The sequence below is a fragment of the Chiloscyllium plagiosum genome, unplaced genomic scaffold (genome assembly GCF_037043375.1).
Source record: "Chiloscyllium plagiosum isolate Xiang-an unplaced genomic scaffold, Cpla_swu_hap1 HiC_scaffold_30, whole genome shotgun sequence".
Taxonomy (NCBI): domain Eukaryota; kingdom Metazoa; phylum Chordata; class Chondrichthyes; order Orectolobiformes; family Hemiscylliidae; genus Chiloscyllium; species Chiloscyllium plagiosum.
The window spans coordinates 55,576,962-55,599,815 of record NW_028270168.1 but is presented as its reverse complement, the minus strand read 5'-3'; the positions used below and the strand labels follow the sequence as shown (position 1 = coordinate 55,599,815).

Genomic DNA, 22,854 nt, shown 5'->3' with positions numbered 1-22,854 from the left:
CTCACACCTGCACACACACACCATGGGTGCTGGGGAAAAAATAAGCACTACCGCACTTAGGTGGTAGTGTGGGAGTTAAATTAAAAAAGAAGGAAGAAAAAAAAATAAACAGGAGATTGCATTGCCTTTTGTGAAGGGCACTGCTTGTCACTGGCCACTCGGGTGTTTTCCTATCTTCCTGGTGGTGGAAATTTAATAAAGATTCGTGCACGTTGTGTCTTTCACTGCGTCTCACACCTACAAAAAAAAAGAAATGACATGGCGACTTTCATTTGATGTATATTTCGCCAACTTGTCAGCAGTTCCTGACTAATACCAGCATTCTCATCGAGAAATTGCTCCAAAGGACTCAAATTGATAACTGGTGAAAGGTTCCATATCTCAAAGGCGGTACAATAGCGCTGTGCAGTTTCCCATTTCCCAATTGAGGTGATCGGTCTGCTTGAGGATCACACATGGATAGTGTGTATGTCCTCATCGCAATGGCTAACTGGAGCATCGTTTCGTATATCATCTAAATAACTGGGGATTGGCAATACAGGTCTGATTAGTCCCGGCTAATGAATAATTGTGTCATGTTATGGAACTAATTGGCATGTGCAGGTTTCTGCAGAATGTTCTAGGGAGCACGGATCAATCACTGGAGGGTAGAACGGACATACCATACCGAATGGCCACGCCTGACAATCAGTCCCACTATAGGTTTTATTAACTTCATCCACCCACTTCCCTCTCATCTCTGGAAGCCAGAATTTCTGGTCAACAGGTGGGGGAGAGTAATAAAGTTACACCACTTCTGTACACGGATCACATTAATGATGCTCACAGTAAAATTACACCCTTTCATGCTTCAGGTAGCACATTGAAGATTGGGCTCGATCTGCAAATTTGGCCCGGCAAACCTGAACCTAGGGAGTTTCGATTCATATTGTCCTCGTACTGTTAGATTAACATGAGGAGATGCAACCACTTTGATGCATGTTGAGCGGAGGCATTGAACATGAGCCAACCCTAATTCTTGGCTAGCTTTCGGGACTGATCGTAGGGCCACCATCCATGTCCTATCCACGATTGGGACGCGTTGGGACAACCATACCATCGATTCGTAAATATCATGGTTTCTCCCGTCGCATTTATCATTTGCAATGTGTTTGTATTGTTCTTTACCCAGTCCAATAACCGGGTTCTATTTGTTAACTGTGTAATTGTACATCTTGCAAGACTTTCCCGTTTGCCATGCAGATTGCAGTTACACTGCGTGTCCTTTCGATAAATTAAACATAACCCATTGCCATGCTGGTCATAAACCACACACCGTACATGTAGCGGTATCATGTCGAATAATGTCGCTCTGGTCGACAAGTTGCCCTGCACCTTAGGAATCTCTCGGGCCGCCCACACCACACCGCCACACCAACCATGTATATCCACTGCCAACCATCCCCAGCAGAATCCATCCACAGTGAAGCCGCATGGTTCTGTGAAGAAACGATATCTCGTGTACAGTGGTTAGCATTCGGGACCCGAGTTCCAGCGCCCAACTCAGGCAACTGTCTGTGTGAGTTTCCTCTCACAAACTAATGGTGTGCAGGTCAGGTGAATTGGCCATACTAAATTGACCATGGTGGTAGGTGCATTAGTCAGTGATAAATGCCGGGGAATGGGTCTGGGTGGGTTATTCTTCGGAGGCTCACTGTGGGCGCGTTGGGTCGAAGGGCTTATTTCCAAATGTAGGGAAGCTACTATCTTTGACAACTCATACGCCTTTTGTTAATTTTCTTACTTTCTGCTACTTCCTGTCCTGTTATCAATATCTAAAAGGTATCCCTTTTTCTGTCGGTTAGTATCTCACCAGGCTTCAGTGAGTGTATATAGGGCGAAAGTGAGGACTGCAGATGCTGGAGATCAGAGTCAAGACTAGATTTCAGCACCACTCTAATCTTCATTGGTTGTTATGCGAAGTACACCCACACCTTTCCCCCTGTACAAAGGTCATCGGATGTTGTAGGTTTACTAGGAGGATGTAACTGACCACTTTTCAATATTGCTCTCATCGATGTCCCTCCTTTCTGAGGTCGATTATTTAGATTATACGATGCCTGTGGCGGCACTTTGATCCACCCCCACAAAGTTCGTTGTTTTAATAATCCACCCCATTCGTTCTACAAGGTTGAGGGTAATAAGGAATGTGGAACATCCAATATTTCCCATTGCGGCACCTGTTGACCTGTGAAGTGTGAGGCATTTTATCTGAGTGTATTTCTGATGGTTCATCAGACTCGGATATCAACTGTTCCAGGCCTGAACAGTGTTACTGTGATTTGCTTTGATTGTCGGGAAAGCTAACATGAGCCTGTTGTAAGCAACCTCTGTGGTTAACAGATACTGATATCGTTGTTGTCATGGTAATGGGCCAATACATTCAATCTGCCAGATTTGAGCAGGTTGATCTCCTACCTTGATTGGCCTTGGTGATACGTGTTTTTCTTGTTCAGATATTTTACACCTGCCGTGGGTAAGTGCAAACCTCGATCATGACACCCTAAATGTCCTGACTTTTCATGAGCCCATTTTCCAGCCTGATACTCTTCGCTGGTATCTTCAATTCTTCTGACTTTTATTATTCCGTCTCCAGTATTGTTATGATCAGCAGATTCCGAGCCATTCTTTACATGGGCATTAACATGCTACACAGTAATTTTTATGTGCAGCGCCTTCGCCCATCTTTGTTTACATTATTTTGTTCCCAACAATCTTCCAATTATGTGTCTGCCAGTTCGGCATCCATACAGCCAAGGTGATCAGCATCCACCCACGAGTCAGTATACATGTGCAGAATCTGACTCTTGGTCTCGTGCTCCGACCACAGTTGCTCATCGGCATACCGGATCGACGCCCTTCCCTCCACACCGCCCCCCCCCCCCTCCCCGCCCCCCGCATCCCCACCAGTCCTATCTCCATCACAATGGATAGTACTCTGTGTAGAGGGATTCAATGCCACTAGTGGCCACTAGCATCGGCCAGCCTTCCAGGGACAGACCCATCAGTGAACCGAGCCCAGTGACAAGTATCTTCGAGCAGTTGTTTGACCGGAACGCCCGCCCCAATGAACGGGAGCTGCAGACATGGCCAGGTCGGAACTTGGGTTTATTCACCTAATGGGTATTCAGCTATTTATTCATGAAGTTTGGCAATCTGTTCTTTTCCCTTTTTTATACAATCCCTACGGTGTAGAAACAGGCCCTTCAGCCCAACAAGTCCACACTGACCCTCCAGATTAACCTACACAGACCCATTCCCCGACCCTACTACTCTATATTTTACCCCTGACTAATGCACCTAACCTGAACACTATGGGCAGTTTAACAGGAACCGGGGTCCCTGGCGCTGGGAGGCAGCAGTGCTAACCATTGGGGCACCGTGCCTTTCTTGTCTCCGTCAGTTATGTCCCATTTCCATTTTACAGTGGAGCTTTGTTAGTCTGTACCGATCTTGTGAGTCACAATGTCAGATAACACTCTCATCAGAATTGGTCATTCAGGTCTGAGGAGCATTTTCTGCACACCGGTCTGCCCGACGTGAGCCCAATAGCAGGCCGGAAGTTGATTTTCAAATGCTGTGTAACGCGTAGCTGCCTCAGACAGTTTTCTGGACCTGAAGCCCAAAGGTATTGCTTTCCCTTTTTGCCTTTGCTGCAAGCTCCACATAGCTATATCAGAGGTGAAGCCAGATATCCAAGGAGCTGGCGTCCTGCCAGTTCTACGGCCACTTTTGCAGCTTTAAATGCTTTCGGTTGTCCATCTCCCCATTCAAACTGAGCTGTCTTTCGAGTAGTGGCGTATAAATGTCTTAGTAACCTGGTGCAGTGAGGTGTATGTCTGCGCCAATATCTGAGCAGATCCATAAAGTTCTGTGCCCCAGTCTTGCTAGTTGCAACAGCCATTTCTGTATTTTATTCTTTACTTATTAAGCGATGACTCTATTCCCTTTTGTCCACTGAATGCCCAATAACTGCATTGATGGTGTTGCTGCCTGTATCTTTCTTGGGTACACTTTCCAGACTCTGTCTCATGTATGTTGCCCCAGTGTAGCAAGAGCTTCCGTCAGTTGCCGTCAGTCTGCAGATCAAGATGTCATCCAGACAATGTGGTTCATGAGCGGCCGGTGGCAGCTGACGCATATCTGAATCCCTTGTTACTCTGTTGCTAATATGAAGTCTGTAGAAAACTTCCAATAAAGGGACTGCTCCTTTCCTGTTTCTGACTTCTACCCACACTGACTGCAGACAAACCCTCCTCGAGAACCTCCCTTTTTGGATTTGTGATACATCCCAGATTAGCAATGCCACTGCTCCACCCCTTTTACCCCCCCCCCCCCCCCCCCCCGCCCCTCACCCACCCCCACCATTACTATCTAAACTCTGGAACATCCAAAAACCATTCCCGCCCCTTTTGGTATTCAAGTCTCCGTCATGGCCACAACGTCATATTTCCAAGTACTGATCCATGCTTTGCAAGTTTTGAGAAGATTCATAACTCAGGTTGTGGTTCAGGTTGTAAGTTTGTTCGCTGAGCTGGCAGGTTTGTTTTCAGATGTTTCTTCACCATGTTAGGTAACATCATCAGTGAGCCTCCAATGAAGCGCTGGCGTTCTGTCCTGCTTTCTATTTACCTGTCTTGTTCTGTTAAGGTGGGTGATATCATTTCTGGCTCTTTTCCTCAAGGGTTGGTAAATGGGCTCCAAATCGACGTGTCTATTGATGGAGTTCCTGTTTGAATGCCAGGCATCGAGGAATTCCTGTGCATGTCTCTGTTTAGCCTGTCCCAGGATGGACGTGTTGTCCCAGTCAAAGTGATGTCCTTCTTCATCTGTATGTAAGGATACTAGTGATAGTGGGTCACATCTTTTGGTGGCTAGTTGGTGCTCTTGTATCCTGCCTGTTTGTCCAATACAGTATAGTGTTTGTTACGGTCCTTGCATGATATTTTGTCAATGACATTTCATTTGCTGGTTGTTGGTATAGGTTCTATTAGGTTCATCAGTAGTTGTTTCAATATGTTGGTAGGTTTGTGGGCTACCATGATGGAAGGGATTGGAGTAGTCTGGTAGTCATCTTAGAGATGTCTTTGATGTATGGTAATGTCGCTAGAGTCTCTGGGTGTGTTGTGTCTACTTGTTTGGATTTATTGTTTAAGAATCATTGGGCCGTGTTTATCGGTGGCTGTTCTTCTTGAATACGCTTGAACACGTGTCCAGTTCTGGTCATCTTGTTGTCAGAAGGAATTGATTCAGATGGAGAGGGATCAAAACAAAATGTACCTGGATGTTACTGAGAATGGAAGCATTGGGTTACAATTAGACACGGGATAGGCGGGGAATTCTTTCACAGGAGCATAGGAGGTTGAGGTTGACCTATTGGAGGTTTCTAAAATCTTGAGGGACATACATAGGATGGATGGCCAGGTGTCCTATCCCTCGGCTGGGGATTTCAAGACGAGGGGCATATTTTTAATCAAATGGAATAAGCTTCATGCATCTTGGAAACTGCTTAAGTTATCTGGTCAGTTTTGTATTTTTCTACTTCTCCCTTAACTGTTTTTCTTGGTGTGAATGGAGCTGACAAAACGTTATTGCGTCAAATCATTGTTGTGCTAACTGAGGAGTATGTGCAGTCTGCTGTTGGGAAATGCTTGTTCATGTGCTGGTAACCGAGACTGATCGAAAATTGTAAACATGCACATCGTTATTACTGCGTTGGCTGCCAATGTGAGAGAGTGGAGCAGGGAGTAGTGGCAGAGAATAGAGCGGGATGGGTGGGTTGGAAACTGTGGCCGTTCTTTGCTGGCCAACCCACCACAAAACCCTTGTCCAGTGCTTCTCCTACTCCTCCCCTTCCTGGCCCATACACCCTTCCCCTGCCCCCACAACCCATCCCGTCCCTTCCTCTCCATTCCCGCGGTGTCTGCAAACTGTCAAAAATATTTTTTGAAGATTTTATTTTTAAAGAATTTCCTACAGATTGGAAACAGGCCCTTCAGCCGAATATCTCCACACCGACCCTCCAAAGAGTAACCCACTCAGACCCATTCCCCTGCATTTACCCTTAATTTATGGATATCACAAACAGTTATGGAACAATAATGAGTGCAGCGCTGACCACTGTGGCACGCCACTGCAGACCGGGCATCAGTCAAAAAAACAGCCGTCTCTCACCATCCTCTGTCTCCTGTCAAGAAGCCACACTTTGGATCGAAATTGTGAACTTGCCCTGGACCTGTTCCATCATTTAGCAGAAGCCATTGAAGTGCATGTTTTGGACAAACAGCTAAAGCGGACGCATGGAACGGGAAATGACATTGTTCTCGCATCTTCCAATTGTGTTTGGGTGATTGTTGCCAGCAAAGCAACAGGAAATGTCGAATTTAACGTTGTCTGTAGGAGGTTGCTTCATCGGTATAACTGGCTTGTATATGTACAAAAATAGTGAACTGGGATATGCAATTTAAAACAAGGCAATGTAGCGGAGTCCATTCAATGTTGATGTGCATGTTGATTGAATCACCGTGATCATGATTGACAGCTGACAGTCAGAAACTGGAAAAGTTTAATGCATTGAAAGTCAATGTTAAAATTTAAAATGAACGATGTGAAGGTCTGAAAGGGCGAAAATGGAAATACGAATAATTGATCTTCGGTGCTGCCTGTGAAAACCAGGACTGATCAAAATTGAAATGAAACCGTTGAACGTAACAACTTCACATTCAATGTAAGTGCACAGATCTGCACTTGTCAAAACTGAATATGCATTTCCTGAACTAGTCTTGTCCTCCTTTGATATGAACTGGCTCACCTGTCCAACTACATTGAGTGACCGGTCTGCCAAAAATGGAACATAATCTTCAGTGCACTAAATGTAATTTCTGGACCGGAACTGGATCTGTCCGGACTCTGCATTATTAAACTTAAATGCATGTGACTGTACTGAATTTAACAATTCTGATGATCAAGTGCCGAAGAATTATATATGATTAAATTTGTTGCAGTATGAATGGCACCAAACCAGTCTGACATTGAGCACAGAATGTAACTGATGAAATAGACCAATTTTCGGTAAACATGCAAAATGCTGAATAGGATATGTTGTCACAGAATACACCTCCGTTAACTTTCACAAGTTCAGCCTGAATGAACTATGGAGAAGTGGACCTACTCTCGGGCAAATGTGCAGGTCACAAATAAGCATAACATTAACGTCAAACTGCAGTATGGTACACATGAAGACGTCTGGCTCTGTACGCCAAAGTGCAGTACTGAACTGGACTGTGCGCACTTAAGGCATGCATATGATGTTTACGAGACTAAGTATCTTGGACAATTTGGAATCACAGTACTTTTTGGTAAGCATACGCAATCACAGAAAATCAAAATGAAAACACGTCCTCATTTCTTCGAAAAAAAACTTCATCATGCTTGGTCAGGAGCGGTCTTTCCTACAGGGTACTAAGTGGTACTGTCCAGGCTTCCATTATTTCTTAAAAATAAATATTATTGGGATAATTGTGGATACATATCTTTTTTCGCTTTAGACAGTGTCACAATACCTGAGAAAATACCGTTCCATCAACAGATAAAAACAAATGAGCATCAGCTGCAATACTTTGTTTCTCAGAATAAACTTCACGCCTGGAGATTTTATTTTATCCCAGGGGACTGACATCAGGTACAAATGTGAGTACTTTTCCAGGAAGTGCAAAAAACTCTCAAATTTGTTGTTTGAAATGCATGGGATACCGATAGGTCCAGTGTTTGCCATTTACTATCCGATCCTTGCCGCTATTGGAGTTCCAGGTAAGTTATTCTCGTTAGCATCTGATGCGTTAATCGTCAACTAAGTGCTTGGAATTACATTTCACCTGTTGTTTTTTTTGTCTCCAAATTTGTTCAATAAGAAGTCGTCATCCGACTTAATTCAGTTAGTTTCACTCACGTAATTTATCATTACTTTTGCGTCATTTTATACAGTAACGGTGTTAATTCCACATTTTATCAGATGAATGATGTTACTGACATAATCTATGATCTTAATGTAAACGAAATTGTCTTCTTCATTATTGGCATTTCACCACTTTCATTGCGCAATATCCTCATATTACCTGCACAATTCCTTATCTGTACATTTAAAACGACTTCTTGTGTCAGGTAACACTCATTGCTTCAACTGCATCAAACTGTCCGATTTCCAACAGCATCTAATGACGGAGACGTAGGTATGGTATATTACTACCGTTAGTGAGTTTGAATTTATGTACTATATTCATAGTGTAATTAGAACTGCATTTACGTTGTTGATAAAACGGTTTTGAGTGAAGTACCAGGAATTTTAATTGGCGTAACTGTTGCTGAATTGAACATAAATAATATTTTCGTCCCATTTCATCATGAACTTGCCACTGATGCTGTGGCTGAAACATTGCATTGAACATGTGAAATAAAAGACACTCACTTTTATCATGTGCCTCCTTTGAGGCCAATAATCCTAATATCAATCTGGAATTAGAGTTTTTGTTCCCGTAAAGAATCCCCACTGTGCTATAGACCAAACCAATTCCTCTCAAATATGTGGATAGTCCAGACCTTAACGTTTTTATTACTGTAAAGGCAAATATAATGTATTGCATTCCAGATGAAATTGATCTTGCCAAACAATTGGATTTAAAGAAAAACACACTTTATCCTTTCACTATAGTTAAAATACATTGTAAGAAGCCAGGAATTGGATTAACTTAAAAGTACTGTCATAGGTACAGTTACGAATACTAATTAACTGTTCCAATATAATAACATCGCTTGGAGAAACGCGTAATCAGAAAACAGATTGCGTTGTCTCACACGCAATTCCTGTAGCAGGCAGAGAACCCCCCGGGTTTAGGCTGTAATTGAGACAGGGAAACAATAGCTTCCATCTTTTTAAGACTCCTAGAGCAACTGCGGCAAACTAAACAAAAAATCTTCCTTTCGTGAGCGTTTGGCCGCACCCAGACAGGTTGTTCCAGTTGTTGCAACTTTAAAAGAAAACAAGGCGACACGAGCCGTTTACTGGTCCTGGTGCACTGCTTGGTACCGCTCGGAGATACTGAGAACTGCGGATGCTGGAGAGTCAGAGTAAATTAATATTGTAGCCGGAAAAAGCACAGAGGAGGAAAGGAGTCGCCGGTTCAGGTTCTGATGAAACGTGCTGACCTGAAATGTCGAATCCACTCCTGGTCTGATGCAGTTTGACCGGCTGTACTTTATCCAGCTCTACTCTTTATCCACTACTGTCTTAAACGTTTCTTCAAATATCACCCAGGGCAAAATTCTCTGCTTGTAGCCACAGTAACGTCACACTCTTAATCGCTCCATTGGCTGTTCGAAGGAGCATCACGACCGAGCGCAAATATCTGCCTTTTCCTCTATATTCTTGCGCACAATTTTCATCCGCACACTTATCGAATATTGTCTTGAAATTGCACCAGCCTTGGAAACTTGTTCCATACCCTCGGTAGTCACCGTGTCAAAAAGAATTTTCTCACCTCACCCTTACTTGTTTATCACATCGTTTTAGGTTTTTGTGCTCTCAATTTTTCCCCTTTATGAGAGTGAATAGCTTCTCTCGGTACACTCTCCAATCCATCCTTGATTTTGAAAACATCAATCAAATCACGTCTACATCTTTTACACTCCATCTTCTTCAGTGCATCCAATCACTCGACGTAAAATAATGGTTACCGACATGACCCAAGATATATATTTTAACCTGTGGTTCAAGCTGTCAAGTCATAATCCAGTGAAGAGATCAAATTTTCAATTACATCCTATGTAAACAACCTCCACAAAGTCACAAGAATGCTGATTCACTTATGTTTGTTTTGAGATATTTATGAACAAGATGAATGCAAATGTTTCCAAGATAGTGAATTGAAATGACACACGTCTACTGTCTGTGAAATGCAGTCCTCATAATTCTTCATTTCAAGATTTATACTGACTTTTAAATTTTAGGGGTTTTTTTCCTGTATTTTCAATATTTCTTTAGTAATGTATGTCCCGACTTGTGTTTGTTTCCTTAGTTTCTCCTTTATGACGTTTCTTCGGATTCCTATGATTTTTAAAATTCGATCAAAACATTTCATTATAAACACGGAGAGCTGTGGTGCGGCTAATGCACAATTGCTCATAATGTAACGGATTCCTTCAACATAGATTTAAGATAAACATTTTAAATTTTATGAGAAATCCAGGAAATGGATTATTGTTTTTTGAAGTCAAAACTACAACCAAATTATGTTTTCCCTGTCTCTTTCCATCGCAGCAAACCTGGCAGTGATTGTGATCTTGTCTCGAAGAAGATGTGGTCTCTCGAGATGTATCACATATTATCTTGTCTCGATGGCAGCAACAGATCTGCTGGTCATTATCACGGTTGTAATATTAAACCGGATTGCTGGGATTTACTTCTGATTTAGTTTCCTGTCTATCACACCAGTTTGCAGTGTTCGCAATTCAGTAAATTTTGCAGTCATTGACAGTTCTGTCTGGTTAACAGTGTCTTTCACCTTTGATCGATTTGTGGCCATATGTTGCCAAAATCTGAAATTAAAATATTGCACAAAGAGGGTGGCTTCCTGGGTGATAGGAATTGTGTCTGCACTGTTCTTGATAAAAAATATCTTTGTGTACTTTGCTTATGAACCTATATACATAATTGACAATACACCCCGGTTCTGTGGTCTAAAAGTAGAATATTACACGACCATGGAATGGGCTGCATATGACTGGATTCGTTCCATTTTAACTCCTTGTCTTCCCTTCATTCTGATTTTATTGCTAAATGTTTTGACTGTCAGGCATATTTTTGCAGGCAATCGAGCCCGTAGGAGATTCCGGGCTCAGAGCAATGGAGAGAATCAGAGTGACCCAAAGATGGAGAAGCGCAAAAAGTCCATAGTTTTACTCTTTGGCATCTCGGGAAGTTTCATCTCGTTATATTTGTTGTACTTCGTTACAATCATTTACGTCCGAATTGCAAATATTCCCTATTCATCTGGTTCTGATATCAGCAGAGTCATATTTATTGTCCAACAAAGCGGATACATGCTTCAGCTGTTGAGCTCTTGCATCAATCCATTTATTTATGCTGGGACGCAGAGTCAAATCAGAGAGGAGGGAAAGAATGCTATGAAATATCCATTGAGACTCTTTGCTAAAATGCTCAAAAATACAAAATGAAGGAAGCCAACATGAACTCGCATTCACATTACAGCCTTCACTTTTATTGGCTTTCTTGACAAGTAACTTTTCCATTGAATATCTTTGAAATTTTGTCTAATACTTTGATCTAATACTTGTGTAATATATAGTGACTGAACACCATAAAGTCATGTGCATCAGTCCAGCAGGTTATTCTGTTAATTCCCAGTTATATTGAATATTTCACAATATTTTACATTTACAAGAGGCTAGAGAACAGTAGAATCTCTCATATCCTGTGTGGATATTTGAATCCCTAATCGAAGAAAGCTGATGGTTATGCACACAAAATCAATAGTTACTTCAGCGGTTCAAGCATGAAATATCACGTTGGCTCTCTGGAGGGAATCATTTACTTTGTTTTCCACTCAATGTCACGGGATCCATAAGTTAAATTCACCAAGAGCCATCATTAAATCAATGACAAATTGAAGCTGATACTTCTTGATGGACATTGCACTTGCCATGCTGGGTAAAGTCAATGGAAAACGTGCTGTGTGTTGCATTACTGTGTGCATGCAACAGACGATCATTTCTAATGTTAATTTTAAAGGAAGAATGATTGGCTTTGAGATCAAGATGATATTCCATGAAGGAAATACAGATACTAGACCTCTATTCAACTGCTCAATGCACGAAACACAGCACTGTCTACCCAGCAGAGACTTGACCAACTCAAGCATCTCCAGAACTCCTCACCCTCAGGGTAAAATAATCATGGAACAAAGTGCAACAAGACAGCATCTCGTATCTTTTCACATAACTGCCGCTTACAAACCCAACTTAACATAATTTTAAACTTGAACTATTCCTTGAGATGGTTTAGCTTCGTTCACCGAACAGATTGGCCAATACAGTCCATCAAAACGTGTACCCTCTGTCACACCTCACTGATACCCAATCAACACGCTGACAATCACAGTGTCAACACATCTATCCACTTCCTTGGGTTTTTCAAAGTCAGGCAATAACCGCACTGTATTCGCATCGAGAATAGAAACTGCCCTCTCTGGAGCACACAGCAGAATAACCACAAGCAACAAGCATCACGCATGATGTATTATTGGAAAGATCTTATGCAGAGAACTGCTTGTTTGGAAATGTTCGATTGAGAATCGCAAATCTGGTTGATGCAGGTTTTTGCAGATTGTGCAAACAGGTTTTTCCAAAGTGCCTGAAAAGCCTGGCAGAGCATAGGAGATCTCATTGAATATGGGAACAATGATAGACACCACGCACAAAAAAATCAGGCAACTTACGAACACGTGAGGCAGTAAGCTTGTCTTTGATGTCATTGCAAAATAAGACAACGACGTGAAACAATGGACAAAATGTTTCCACATGTTGACCGTGATACAGTGTTGGTGTCAGTGGAATAGAAATCCAATGATTTGTTAAATCTTACAGAGAAGAGATAATAATACAATTTTTGACGCGTCAAGCCAAAGGGAATTCGAGAATTGTAGAATGGTGTTCAATTGTGTAAAATAAAAGAATTAATTGCTACTTTTTTGTGTGTTGTACTTACCTGACTGTTGCGAGACGACTGCGTAAACTTTAGGAACTCGGGCCTCCAGATGGGAAGCTTATTGTGGACCTTGCCTCGAAAACAAATGTGCTCATAAATTAGCACCGCTGGCCAGAAATATTCAATTCAACGTTTGTTCAAACCTGTCATTATACTTGCCTATGCTGACCAATTTAACAGCACATTTCTTCGTTTGAATGCAGCTCTCTAGAACTTGCTGTATTTTGCTTTTATACATGGTTTGACCAACTCGTTTGAAACATGGTGACCCTCAGGTTAAATCAACATCAAAGAACAGAGAACAAAGAAAACTTACAGCCTAGGAACAGGCCTTTTCACCCTCCAAGCCTGAACCAATTCAAATCCACTTTCTAAACTTATCGCCCAATTCCAAAGCATCTGTATCCCTCTGCTCCCCTCCTACTCATGCATCTGTCCAGGTGCATCATAAATGAATCTACCGTGCCTGCCTCTCCGACCTCCGCTCGCAAAAGGCACTGACCAACCTCTGTGTAAAGTACTTGCCATGCGTACCCCCCTTAAACTTTTCACCTCTCACCTCTCATTATTGAATCCTTCACCCACGTAAAAAGCTTATCTCTATTCACCCTGTGTATATTCTTCATGATTTTGTAGACCTCAATCATTCCCCCCCCCCATCTTTTTTCTAATGAAAACAATCCTAACTTGCTAAACCTCTCTTCATAGCTAGCATTTTCCAAACCAAGCAACATCCTCGTAAACCTCTGCACCCTCTGCAAAGCGTCCACGTCCTTTTGGTAATGTGGCGACCAGAACCGTACACAGAATTCTAAATGCAGACGAACCAATGTATGGTTCAATGTTAGCATTACACTCAATACTGCGTCCGATGAAGGCAAGCATACCATATACCTTCTTGACCACTCTATCCACCTGTGCAGCAACCTTCAGGGTACAATGGACCTGCACTCTCAGATCTCTCTGCTCATCAACTTTACCCAAGGTTCTTCCCTTTACTGAATAACTCTAGAATTAGACTTCCCAAAATTCATCACCACACATTTGCCTAACTTGAACACCATCTGGCACTTCTCCGCCCAACTCTCCAGTCTATCTATATTCTCCTGTATTCTTTGCCAGTCCCCTATGCCATACTAAATTGCCCGTGGTATTAGGTGCATTAGTCAGGGGTAAATGTCGGGGAATGGGTCAGGGTGGGTTTTTCTTCTGAGGTTCGCTGTGGACTTGTTGGGTCGAAGGGCTTATTTCCATGCTGGAGGGAAGCTAGTATCTTTGACAAAACATGCTCCTTTCGTTAATTTTCCTACTTTCTGCTACTTCCTGTTCTGTTATCAATATCCATTAGGTATCCCTTTTTCTGTCCATAAGTAGCAGCTTCAGTGAGTGTATATTGAGCGAAAGTGAAGACTGCAGACGATGGAGATCAGAGTCAAGACTAGATTCCAGCACCACTCTAATCTTCAGTGGGTGTTTTGGGAAGTACACTCACACCTTTCCCCTTGTACAAAGGTCGTCAGATGTTGTAGGTTTACTAGGAGGATGTAACTGGCCACCTCTTTTCAATATTGCTCTCATCGATGTCCCTCCTTTCAGAGGTCGATTATTTAGATTATACGATGCCTGTAGTGGCACTTTGATCCACCCCCACAATGTTTGTTGTTTTAATAATCCACCCATTCGTTTTACAAGGTTGAGGGTAATAAGGAATGTGGAACATCCAATATTTCCCATTGCGGCACCTGTTGACCTGTGAAGTGTGAGGCATTTTATCTGAGTGTATTTCTGATGGTTCATCATACTCGGATATCAACTGTTCCAGTGTTACTGTGATTTGCTTTGATTGTCGGGAAAGCTAACATGAGCCTGTTGTAAGTAACCTCTGTGGTTAACAGATACTGATATCGTTGTTGTCATGGTAACGGGCCAATATATTCAATCTGCTGATTTGAGCAGGTCGATCTCCAACTTTGATTGGCTTTTTCGGCAGTGATACGTGTTTTTCTTGTTCAGATATTTTACACCTGCCGTGGGTAAGTGCAAACCTAGATCTCTTGCCCATTGCAAAGTGCCGTGACACACTAAATGTCCTGACCTTTCATGAGCCCATTTTCCAGCCTGATACTCTTCGCTGGTATCTTCAATTCTTCTGGCTTTTATTATTCCGTCTCCAGTATTGTTATGACCAGCAGATTCCGAACCATTCTTTACATGGGCATTAACATGCTACACAGTAATTTTTATTGCAGCGCCTTCGCCCATCTTTGTTTACATTATTTTGTTCCCAACACCCTTCCAATTATGTGTCTGCCAGTTCGGCATCCATACAGCCAAGGTGATCAGCATCCACCCACGAGTCAGTATACATGTGCAGAATCTGACTCTTGGTCTCGTGCTCCGACCACAGTTGCTCATCGGCATACCGGATCGACGCCCTTCCCCTCACCCCCACCACCACCTCCCCCCACCCCCACCAACCCACCTCCTTCACAATAGATAATACTCTGTGTAGCGGGATTCAATGCAGCCAGTGGCCAATAACATCGGCCAGCCTTCCAGGGGCAGACCCATCAGTGAACCGAGCCCAGTGACAAGTATCTTCGAGCAGTTGTTTGACCGGAACGCCCGCCCCAATGAACGGGAGCTGCAGACATGGCCAGGTCGGAACTTGGGTTTATTCACCTAATGGGTATTCAGCTATTTATTCATTGAGACTGGCAATCTGTTCTTTCCCTTTTTTATACAATCCCTACAGTGTGGGAATAGGCCCTCAGCCCACAAGTCCACACTGACCCTCCAGATTAACCCAACCAGACCTATTCCCCGACCCTACTAATCTACATTTTACCCCTGACTAATGCACCTAACCTACACATCCCTGAACACTATGGGCAGTTTAGCAGGAACCGGGGTCCCTGGCGCTGGGAGGCAGCAGTGCTAACCATTGGGGCACCGTGCCTTTCTTGTCTCCGTCAGTTATGTCGCATTTCCATTTTACAGTGGAGCTTTGTTAGTCTGTACCGACCTTGTGAGTCACAATGTCAGATAACACTCTCATCAGAATTGGTCATTCAGGTCTGAGGAGCATTTTCTGCACACCGGTCTGCCCGACGTGAGCCCAATAGCAGGCCGGACATTGATTATCAAATACTGTGTAACGCGTAGCTGCCTCAGACAGTTTTCTGGACCTGAAGCCCAAAGGTATTGCTTTACCTTTTTGCCTTTGCTGCAAGCTCCATTCGCGACTTGTCATTCAGAGGCGAAGCCAGATATCCAAGTTGCTGGCGACCTGTTAGTTCTACGGCAACTTTAGCGGTTATAAATGCTTTCGGTTGTCCATATCCCCATTCAATGTCTTTCCAGTAATGGCATATGAAGGTTTTAGTAATCTGGTACATTAGGGTCCATTATGTTCATCAGTAGTTGTGTCAATATGTTGGTAGGTTTGTGGGCTACCATGATGGCAAGGGATTGGAGTAGCCTGGTAGTCATCTCAGAGATGTCTTTGATGTATGGTGGTATGGCTAGAGTCTCTGAGGATTTTGTGTCAGGATGTTTGATTCAGATGGAGAGGGTTCAAAACAAAATGTACCAGGATGTTGCTGAGATGGAAGGATTGGGTGATAATTAGACGCGGGACTGGCGGGGAATAATTTCACAGGAGCATAGGAGGTTGAGGTTGGCCTTATGGAGGTTTCTAAAATCCTGAGGGGCATAGATAGGATGAATGACAAGTGTCCTATCCCTCGGCTGGGGATTTCAAGACGAGGGGCATATTTTAATCAAATGGCATAAGCTTTATTCATCATGGAAACTGCTTAAGTTACCTGGTCAGTTTTGTATTTTTTTTATTTCTCCCTTAACTGTTTGTTTTTCTTGGTGTGAATGGAGCTGAAAAAAGGTTATTGCGTCAAATCATTGCTGTGCTGATTGAGGAGTATGTGAGGACTGCAGATGCTGGAGATCAGAGCTGAAAATGTGTTGCTGGAAAAGCGCAGCAGGTCAGGCAGCATCCAAGGAGCAGGAGAATCGATGTTTCGGTCATGAGCCCTTCTTCAGGGTCATTCCTGAAGAAGGGCTCATTCCCGAAACGTCGATTCTCCTGCTCCTTGGATGCTGCCTGACCTGCTGCGCTTTTCCAGCAACACATTTTTAGGACTGAGGAGTATGTTGTTGGGAGATGCGTGTTCATGTGTTGGTGACCGAGACTGATGGAAAATTGTAAACATGCACATCGTTATTACTGCGTTGGTTGCTAATGTGAGAGAGTGGAGCAGGGAGTAGTGGCAGAGAATAGAGCGGGATGGGTGGGTTGGAAACTGTGGCGTTCTTTGCTGGCCAACCCACCACAAAACCCTGGTCCACTGCTTATCTCACTACTCCCCTTCCTGACCCATAGACCCTTCCCCTGCCCCCACACTCCATCCTCGTCCCTCCCCGTCCCTTCCTATCCATTCCCCCAGGATCAGCAAACTGTCAAAAATATCTTTTGAAGATTTTTTTAAAAGATTTCCTACTGAATGGAAACAGGCCCTTCAGCCTAACAACTCCACACCGACCCTCCAAGGAGTAACCCACTCAGACCCATTCCCCTACATTTACCCTTAATTTATGGATATCACAAACAGTTATGGAACAATAATGAGTGCAGCGCTGACCACTGTGGCACGCCACTGCAGACCGTACACCAGTCAAAAAAACAGCCGTCTCCCACTATCCGCTGTCTCCTGTCAAGAATCCGCATTTTGGATCGAAATTGTGAACTTGCCCTGGACCTGTTCCATCATTTAGCAGAAGCCATTGAAGTGCATGTTTTGGACAAACTGCTAAAGCGGACGCATGGAACGGGAAAGGACATTGTTCTCGCATCTTCCAATTGTGTTTGGGTGATTGTTGCCAGCAAAGCAACAGGAAATGTCGAATTTAACGTTGTCTGTAGGAAGTTGCTTCATCGGTATAACTGGCTTGTACATGTACAAACATAGTGAACTGGGATATGCAATTTAAAACAAGCCAATGTAGCGGAGTCCATTCAATGTTGATGTGCATGTTGATTGCATCACCGTGATCATGATTGACAGCTGATAGTTAGAAACTGGAAAAGTTTAATGCATTGAAAGTCAGTATCAAAATTTAAAATGAAGGTTTGAAAGGGTGAAAATGAAAATTCGAATAATTGATCTTCGATGCTGCCTGTGAAAACCGGGACTGATCAAAATTGAAATGAAACCGTTGAACATAACAACTTCACATTCAATGTAAGTGATCTGCACTTGTCAAAACTGAATATGCATTTCTTGAACTAGCCTTGTCCTGTTTCGATATGAACTGGCTCACCTGTCCAACTAAATTGAGTGACCGGTCTGCCAAAATGGAACATAATCTTCATTGCACTAAATGTAAGTTCGGGTCCTGAACGGGATCTGGCCGTACTCCGCATTATTAAACTTAAATGAATGACATTGAACACAGAATGTAACTGATGAAATAGACCAATTTTCGGTAAAGATACAAAATGCTGAACAGGATATGTTGTCACAGAATACACCTCTGTTAACTTTCACAAGTTCAGCCTGAATGAACTTTGCAGAAATGGACCTGCTCTCGGGCAACTGTGCAGGTCACAAATAAGCATAACATTAACGTCAAACTACAGTATGGTACACATGAAAATGTCTGCCTCTATACACCCAATGTGCAGTACTGAACTGGACTGTGCACACTTAAGGCATGCATATGATGTTTACGAGAGTAAGTATCTTGGACAATTTGGAATCACATTACTTTTTGGAAAGCATACGCAATCACAGAAAATCAAAATGAAAACACGTCTTCATATATTCGAAAAAAAAACTTCGCCATGCTTGGTCAGGAGCGGTCTCTCCTCCATGGCACTAAGTGGTACTGTCCAAGCGTCCATTATTTCTTATGAATAAATATTATTTGGACAATTCTGTACACATACCTTTTTCTCTTTAGAAATTATCTCAATACATGAGAAAATATCGTTCCATCAACAGATAAAAATAAATGAGCACCAGCTGCACTACTTTCTTTCTCAGAATAAACTTCACGCCTGGAGATTTAATTTTATCCCAGGAGACTGACATCAGGTACAAATGTGAGTACTTTTCCAGGAAGTGCAGAAAACTCTCAAATGTGTAGTTTGAAATGCATGGGATACCGATAGGTCCAGTGTTTGCCATTTACTATCCGATCCTTGCCGCTATTGGAGTTCCAGGTAAATTATTCTCGTTAGTATCTGATGTGTTACTCATCAAGTAAGTGTTTGGAATTACATTCCATCTGTCGTGTTTTTTTTCTCTTCATTTTAAAGGTTTTTTTTTTCTCCAATTTTATTCAATAAGAAGTCCCATCCGAATAAAATTCACTCATGTAATTTATCATTACTTTTGCGTCATTTTATACAGTAACGGTGTTAATTCCACATTTTATCAGATGAATGATGTTACTGACATAATCTATGATCTTAATGTAAACGAAATTGTCTTCTTCATTATTGGCATTTCACCACATTCATTGCGCAATATCCTCATATTACCTGCACAATTCCTTACCTGTACATTTAGAAAGACTTCTTGTGTCAGGAGAGACACAGAGATTTCCAACAGCATCTAATGACGGAGACGTAGGTATAGTACATTACTACCGTTTGAGTTTGAATTTATGTACTATATTCATAGTGTAATTGCAATTGCATTTACGTTGTTGATAAAGCGGTTTTGAATGAAGTACCAGGAATTTTAATTGGCGTAACTGCAGTTGAATTGAGCATAAATAATATTTTCGCCCCATTATCACAGTGTAATTGAGATTTCATCATGAACTTGCGACTGATGCTGTGGCTGAAATTTCGCATTGAACATGTGAAATGAAAGACACTCATTTTTATCATTTGCCGCTTTTGAGGCCAATAATTGTCAAATCAATCTGGAATCAGAGGCTTTGTTCCCAGAAAGAGTCCCCACTGTGCTATAGACCAAACCAAATCCCCTCAAATATGTGGATATTCCAGACCTTAACGTTTTTATTATTGTAAAGGCAAATGTAATGTATTGCATTCCAAATGCAATTGATATTACCAAACTATTGCATTTAAAGAAAAACACACTTTATCCTTTCACTATAGTTAAAATACAATGAAAGAAGCCAGGAATTGGATTAACTTAACTGTATTGGAAAACTTAGCACAATACTGTAATAGATACGGTAACAAATACTAATTAACTATTCCAATATAATAACGTCGCTTGGAGAAATGCAAATTCCGAAAACAGATTGTCTCACACGCAACTCCTGTAGCAGACAGAGAGCATCCCACCCCACCCCCACCAACTTTAGTCTGTAATTGAGACAGGGCCAAATTCTCTGCTTATAGCCACAGTATCGTCAAGCCCTTCATAGCTCCATTGGCTGTTCGAAGGAGCATCATGACCGAGTGCAAATATCTGCCTTTTCCGCTATATTCTTGCACACAATTTTCATCCGCACACTTATCTAATGTAGTCTTGAATGCTGAAATTGCACTTGCCTTCATGACCTGCCTTGGAAATTTGTTCCATACCCTAGGTAGTCACTGTGTCAAAAAAAAAAATTCTCACTTCACCCTTCCTTCTTTATTACAGCGCTTTAGGTTTATATGCTCTCATTTTTCCCCTTTATGACAGTGAATAGCTTCTCGCTGCGCACTCTCCAATCCATCCTTGCTTTTGAAAACATCAATCAAATCACGTCTCCGCCTTTTACACTCCAAGGCAAATAATCCCAACTTCTTCAATGCATTCAATAACCCTAGGTAAAACAATGGTTCCCAACATGACCCAAGATATATAATATTTTAACCTGTGGTTCAAGCTGTCAAGTCATAATCCAGTGAAGAGATCAAATTTTCAATTATATCCTATGTAAACAACCTCCACAAAGTCGCAAGAATGCTGAATTAGATTTAGAATTACATTACTTACAGTGTGGAAACAGGCCCTTCAACCCAACAGGTCCACACCGACCCGCCGAAGCGCAACCCACCCATACCCCAACATTTACTCCTTACCTAACACCACGGGCAATTTCGCATGGCCAATTCACCTGACCTGCACATCTTTGGACTGTGGGAGGAAACCGGAGCACCTGGAGGAAACCCACGCAGACACGGGGAGAACGTGCAAACTCCATACAGTCAGTCGCCTGAGGCGGGAATTGAACCCAGGTCTCTGGCGCTGTGAGGCAGCAGTGCTAACCACTGTGCCACCGTGCCACCCACTGTGCTGATTCACTTACGTTTGTTTTAGGATATTTATGAACAAGATGAATGCAAATGTTTCCAAGATAGTGAATTGAAATGACACACGTCTACTGTCTGTGGAATGCAGTCCTCATAATTCTACATTTCCAAATTTATACTGACTTTTAAATTTTTGTTTTTTTCCCTGTATTTTCAATATTTCTTTTGTAATATAAGTCCCGACATGTGTTTGTTTCCTTGGTTTCTCCTTTATGAAGTTTCTTCAGATTCCTATGATTTTTAAAATTCGATCAAAACATTTCATTATAAACGTGGAGCGCTGTGGTGAGGCTAATGTACAATTGCTCATAATGCAAAGGATTCCTTCAACATAGAATTAAGATAAACATTCTAAATTTTATGAGAAATTCACCAAACGGATTATTGTTTTTTGAAGTCAAAATTGCAACCCGTATCTGTTTTTCTTATCTCTTTCCATTGCAGCAAACCTGGCAGTGATTGTGATCTTGTCTCGAAGAAGATGTGGTCTCTCGAGATGTATCACATATTATCTTGTCTCGATGGCAGCAACAGATCTGCTGGTCATTATCACGGTTGTAATATTAAACCGGATTGCTGGGATTTACTTCCGATTTAGTTTCCTGTCTATCACACCAGTTTGCAGTGTTCGCAATTCAGTAAATTTTGCAGTCATTGACAGTTCTGTCTGGTTAACAGTGGCTTTCACCTTTGATCGATTTGTGGCCATATGTTGCCAAAATCTGAAATTAAAATATTGCACAAAGAGGGTGGCTTCCTGGGTGATAGGAATTGTGTCTGCACTGTTCTTGATAAAAAATATCTTTGTGTACTTTGCTTATGAACCTATATACATAGTTGACAATACACCCCGGTTCTGTGGTCTAAAAGTAGAATATTACACGACCATGGAATGGGCTGCATATGACTGGATTCGTTCCATTTTAACTCCTTGTCTTCCCTTCATTCTGATTTTATTGCTAAATGTTTTGACTGTCAGGCCTATTTTTGCAGGCAATCGAGCCCGTAGGAGACTCCGGGCTCAGAGCAATGGAGAGAATCAGAGTGACCCAGAGATGGAGAAGCGCAAAAAGTCCATAGTTTTACTCTTTGGCATCTCGGGAAGCTTTATCTCGTTATATTTGTTGTACTTCGTTACAATCATTTACGTCCGAATTGCAAATATTCCCTATTCATCTGGTTCTGATATCAGCAGAGTCATATTTATTGTCCAACAAAGCGGATACATGCTTCAGCTGTTGAGCTCTTGCATCAATCCATTTATTTATGCTGGGACGCAGAGTCAAATCAGAGAGGAGGGAAAGAATGCTATGAAATATCCATTGAGACTCTTTTCGAAAATGCTCAAAAATGCAAAATGAGAGAAACCAACATGAACTCTCATTCACATTGCAGCCTTCACTTTTATTGGCTTTCTTGACAAATAACTTTTCCATTCAGTACCTTTGAAATTCTGAAGTTGTGTAAAGTGTAACGACTGAACTCTATAAAGTCATGTGCATCAGCCCTGCAGATTATTCTGTTAATTCCCATTTTTATTGCATATTTCACAATATTTTACATTTACAAGAGGCTAGAGAACAGTGGGGTCTCTTAACTTTCATGTCCTGTGTGGATATTTGAATCTCTCATCTAAGAAAGTTAGTAACTAGCTTTTGGTTATGCACACAAAATCAATAGTTACTTCAGCTGTTCAAGCATGCAATATCACGTTGGCTCTCTGGAGGGAATCATT

The 22,854-nt window shown here is 42.1% G+C and overlaps 1 protein-coding gene and 1 pseudogene across 1 annotated transcript; both read left to right on the top strand.

Moving 5' to 3' along the window:
• Positions 1-7,778: 7,778 nt before the first annotated feature.
• LOC148142202 (putative G protein-coupled receptor 139) lies at positions 7,779-11,268 on the top strand (annotated as a pseudogene).
• Positions 11,269-18,988: 7,720 nt separating this feature from the next.
• On the top strand, positions 18,989-22,480 carry LOC148142201 (putative G protein-coupled receptor 139). Its single transcript, XM_087977027.1, has 2 exons — positions 18,989-19,058; positions 21,564-22,480. Exons 1-2 carry the CDS (start codon positions 18,989-18,991, stop codon positions 22,478-22,480), a joined length of 987 nt encoding a protein of 328 aa, XP_087833153.1.
• Positions 22,481-22,854: the final 374 nt, after the last annotated feature.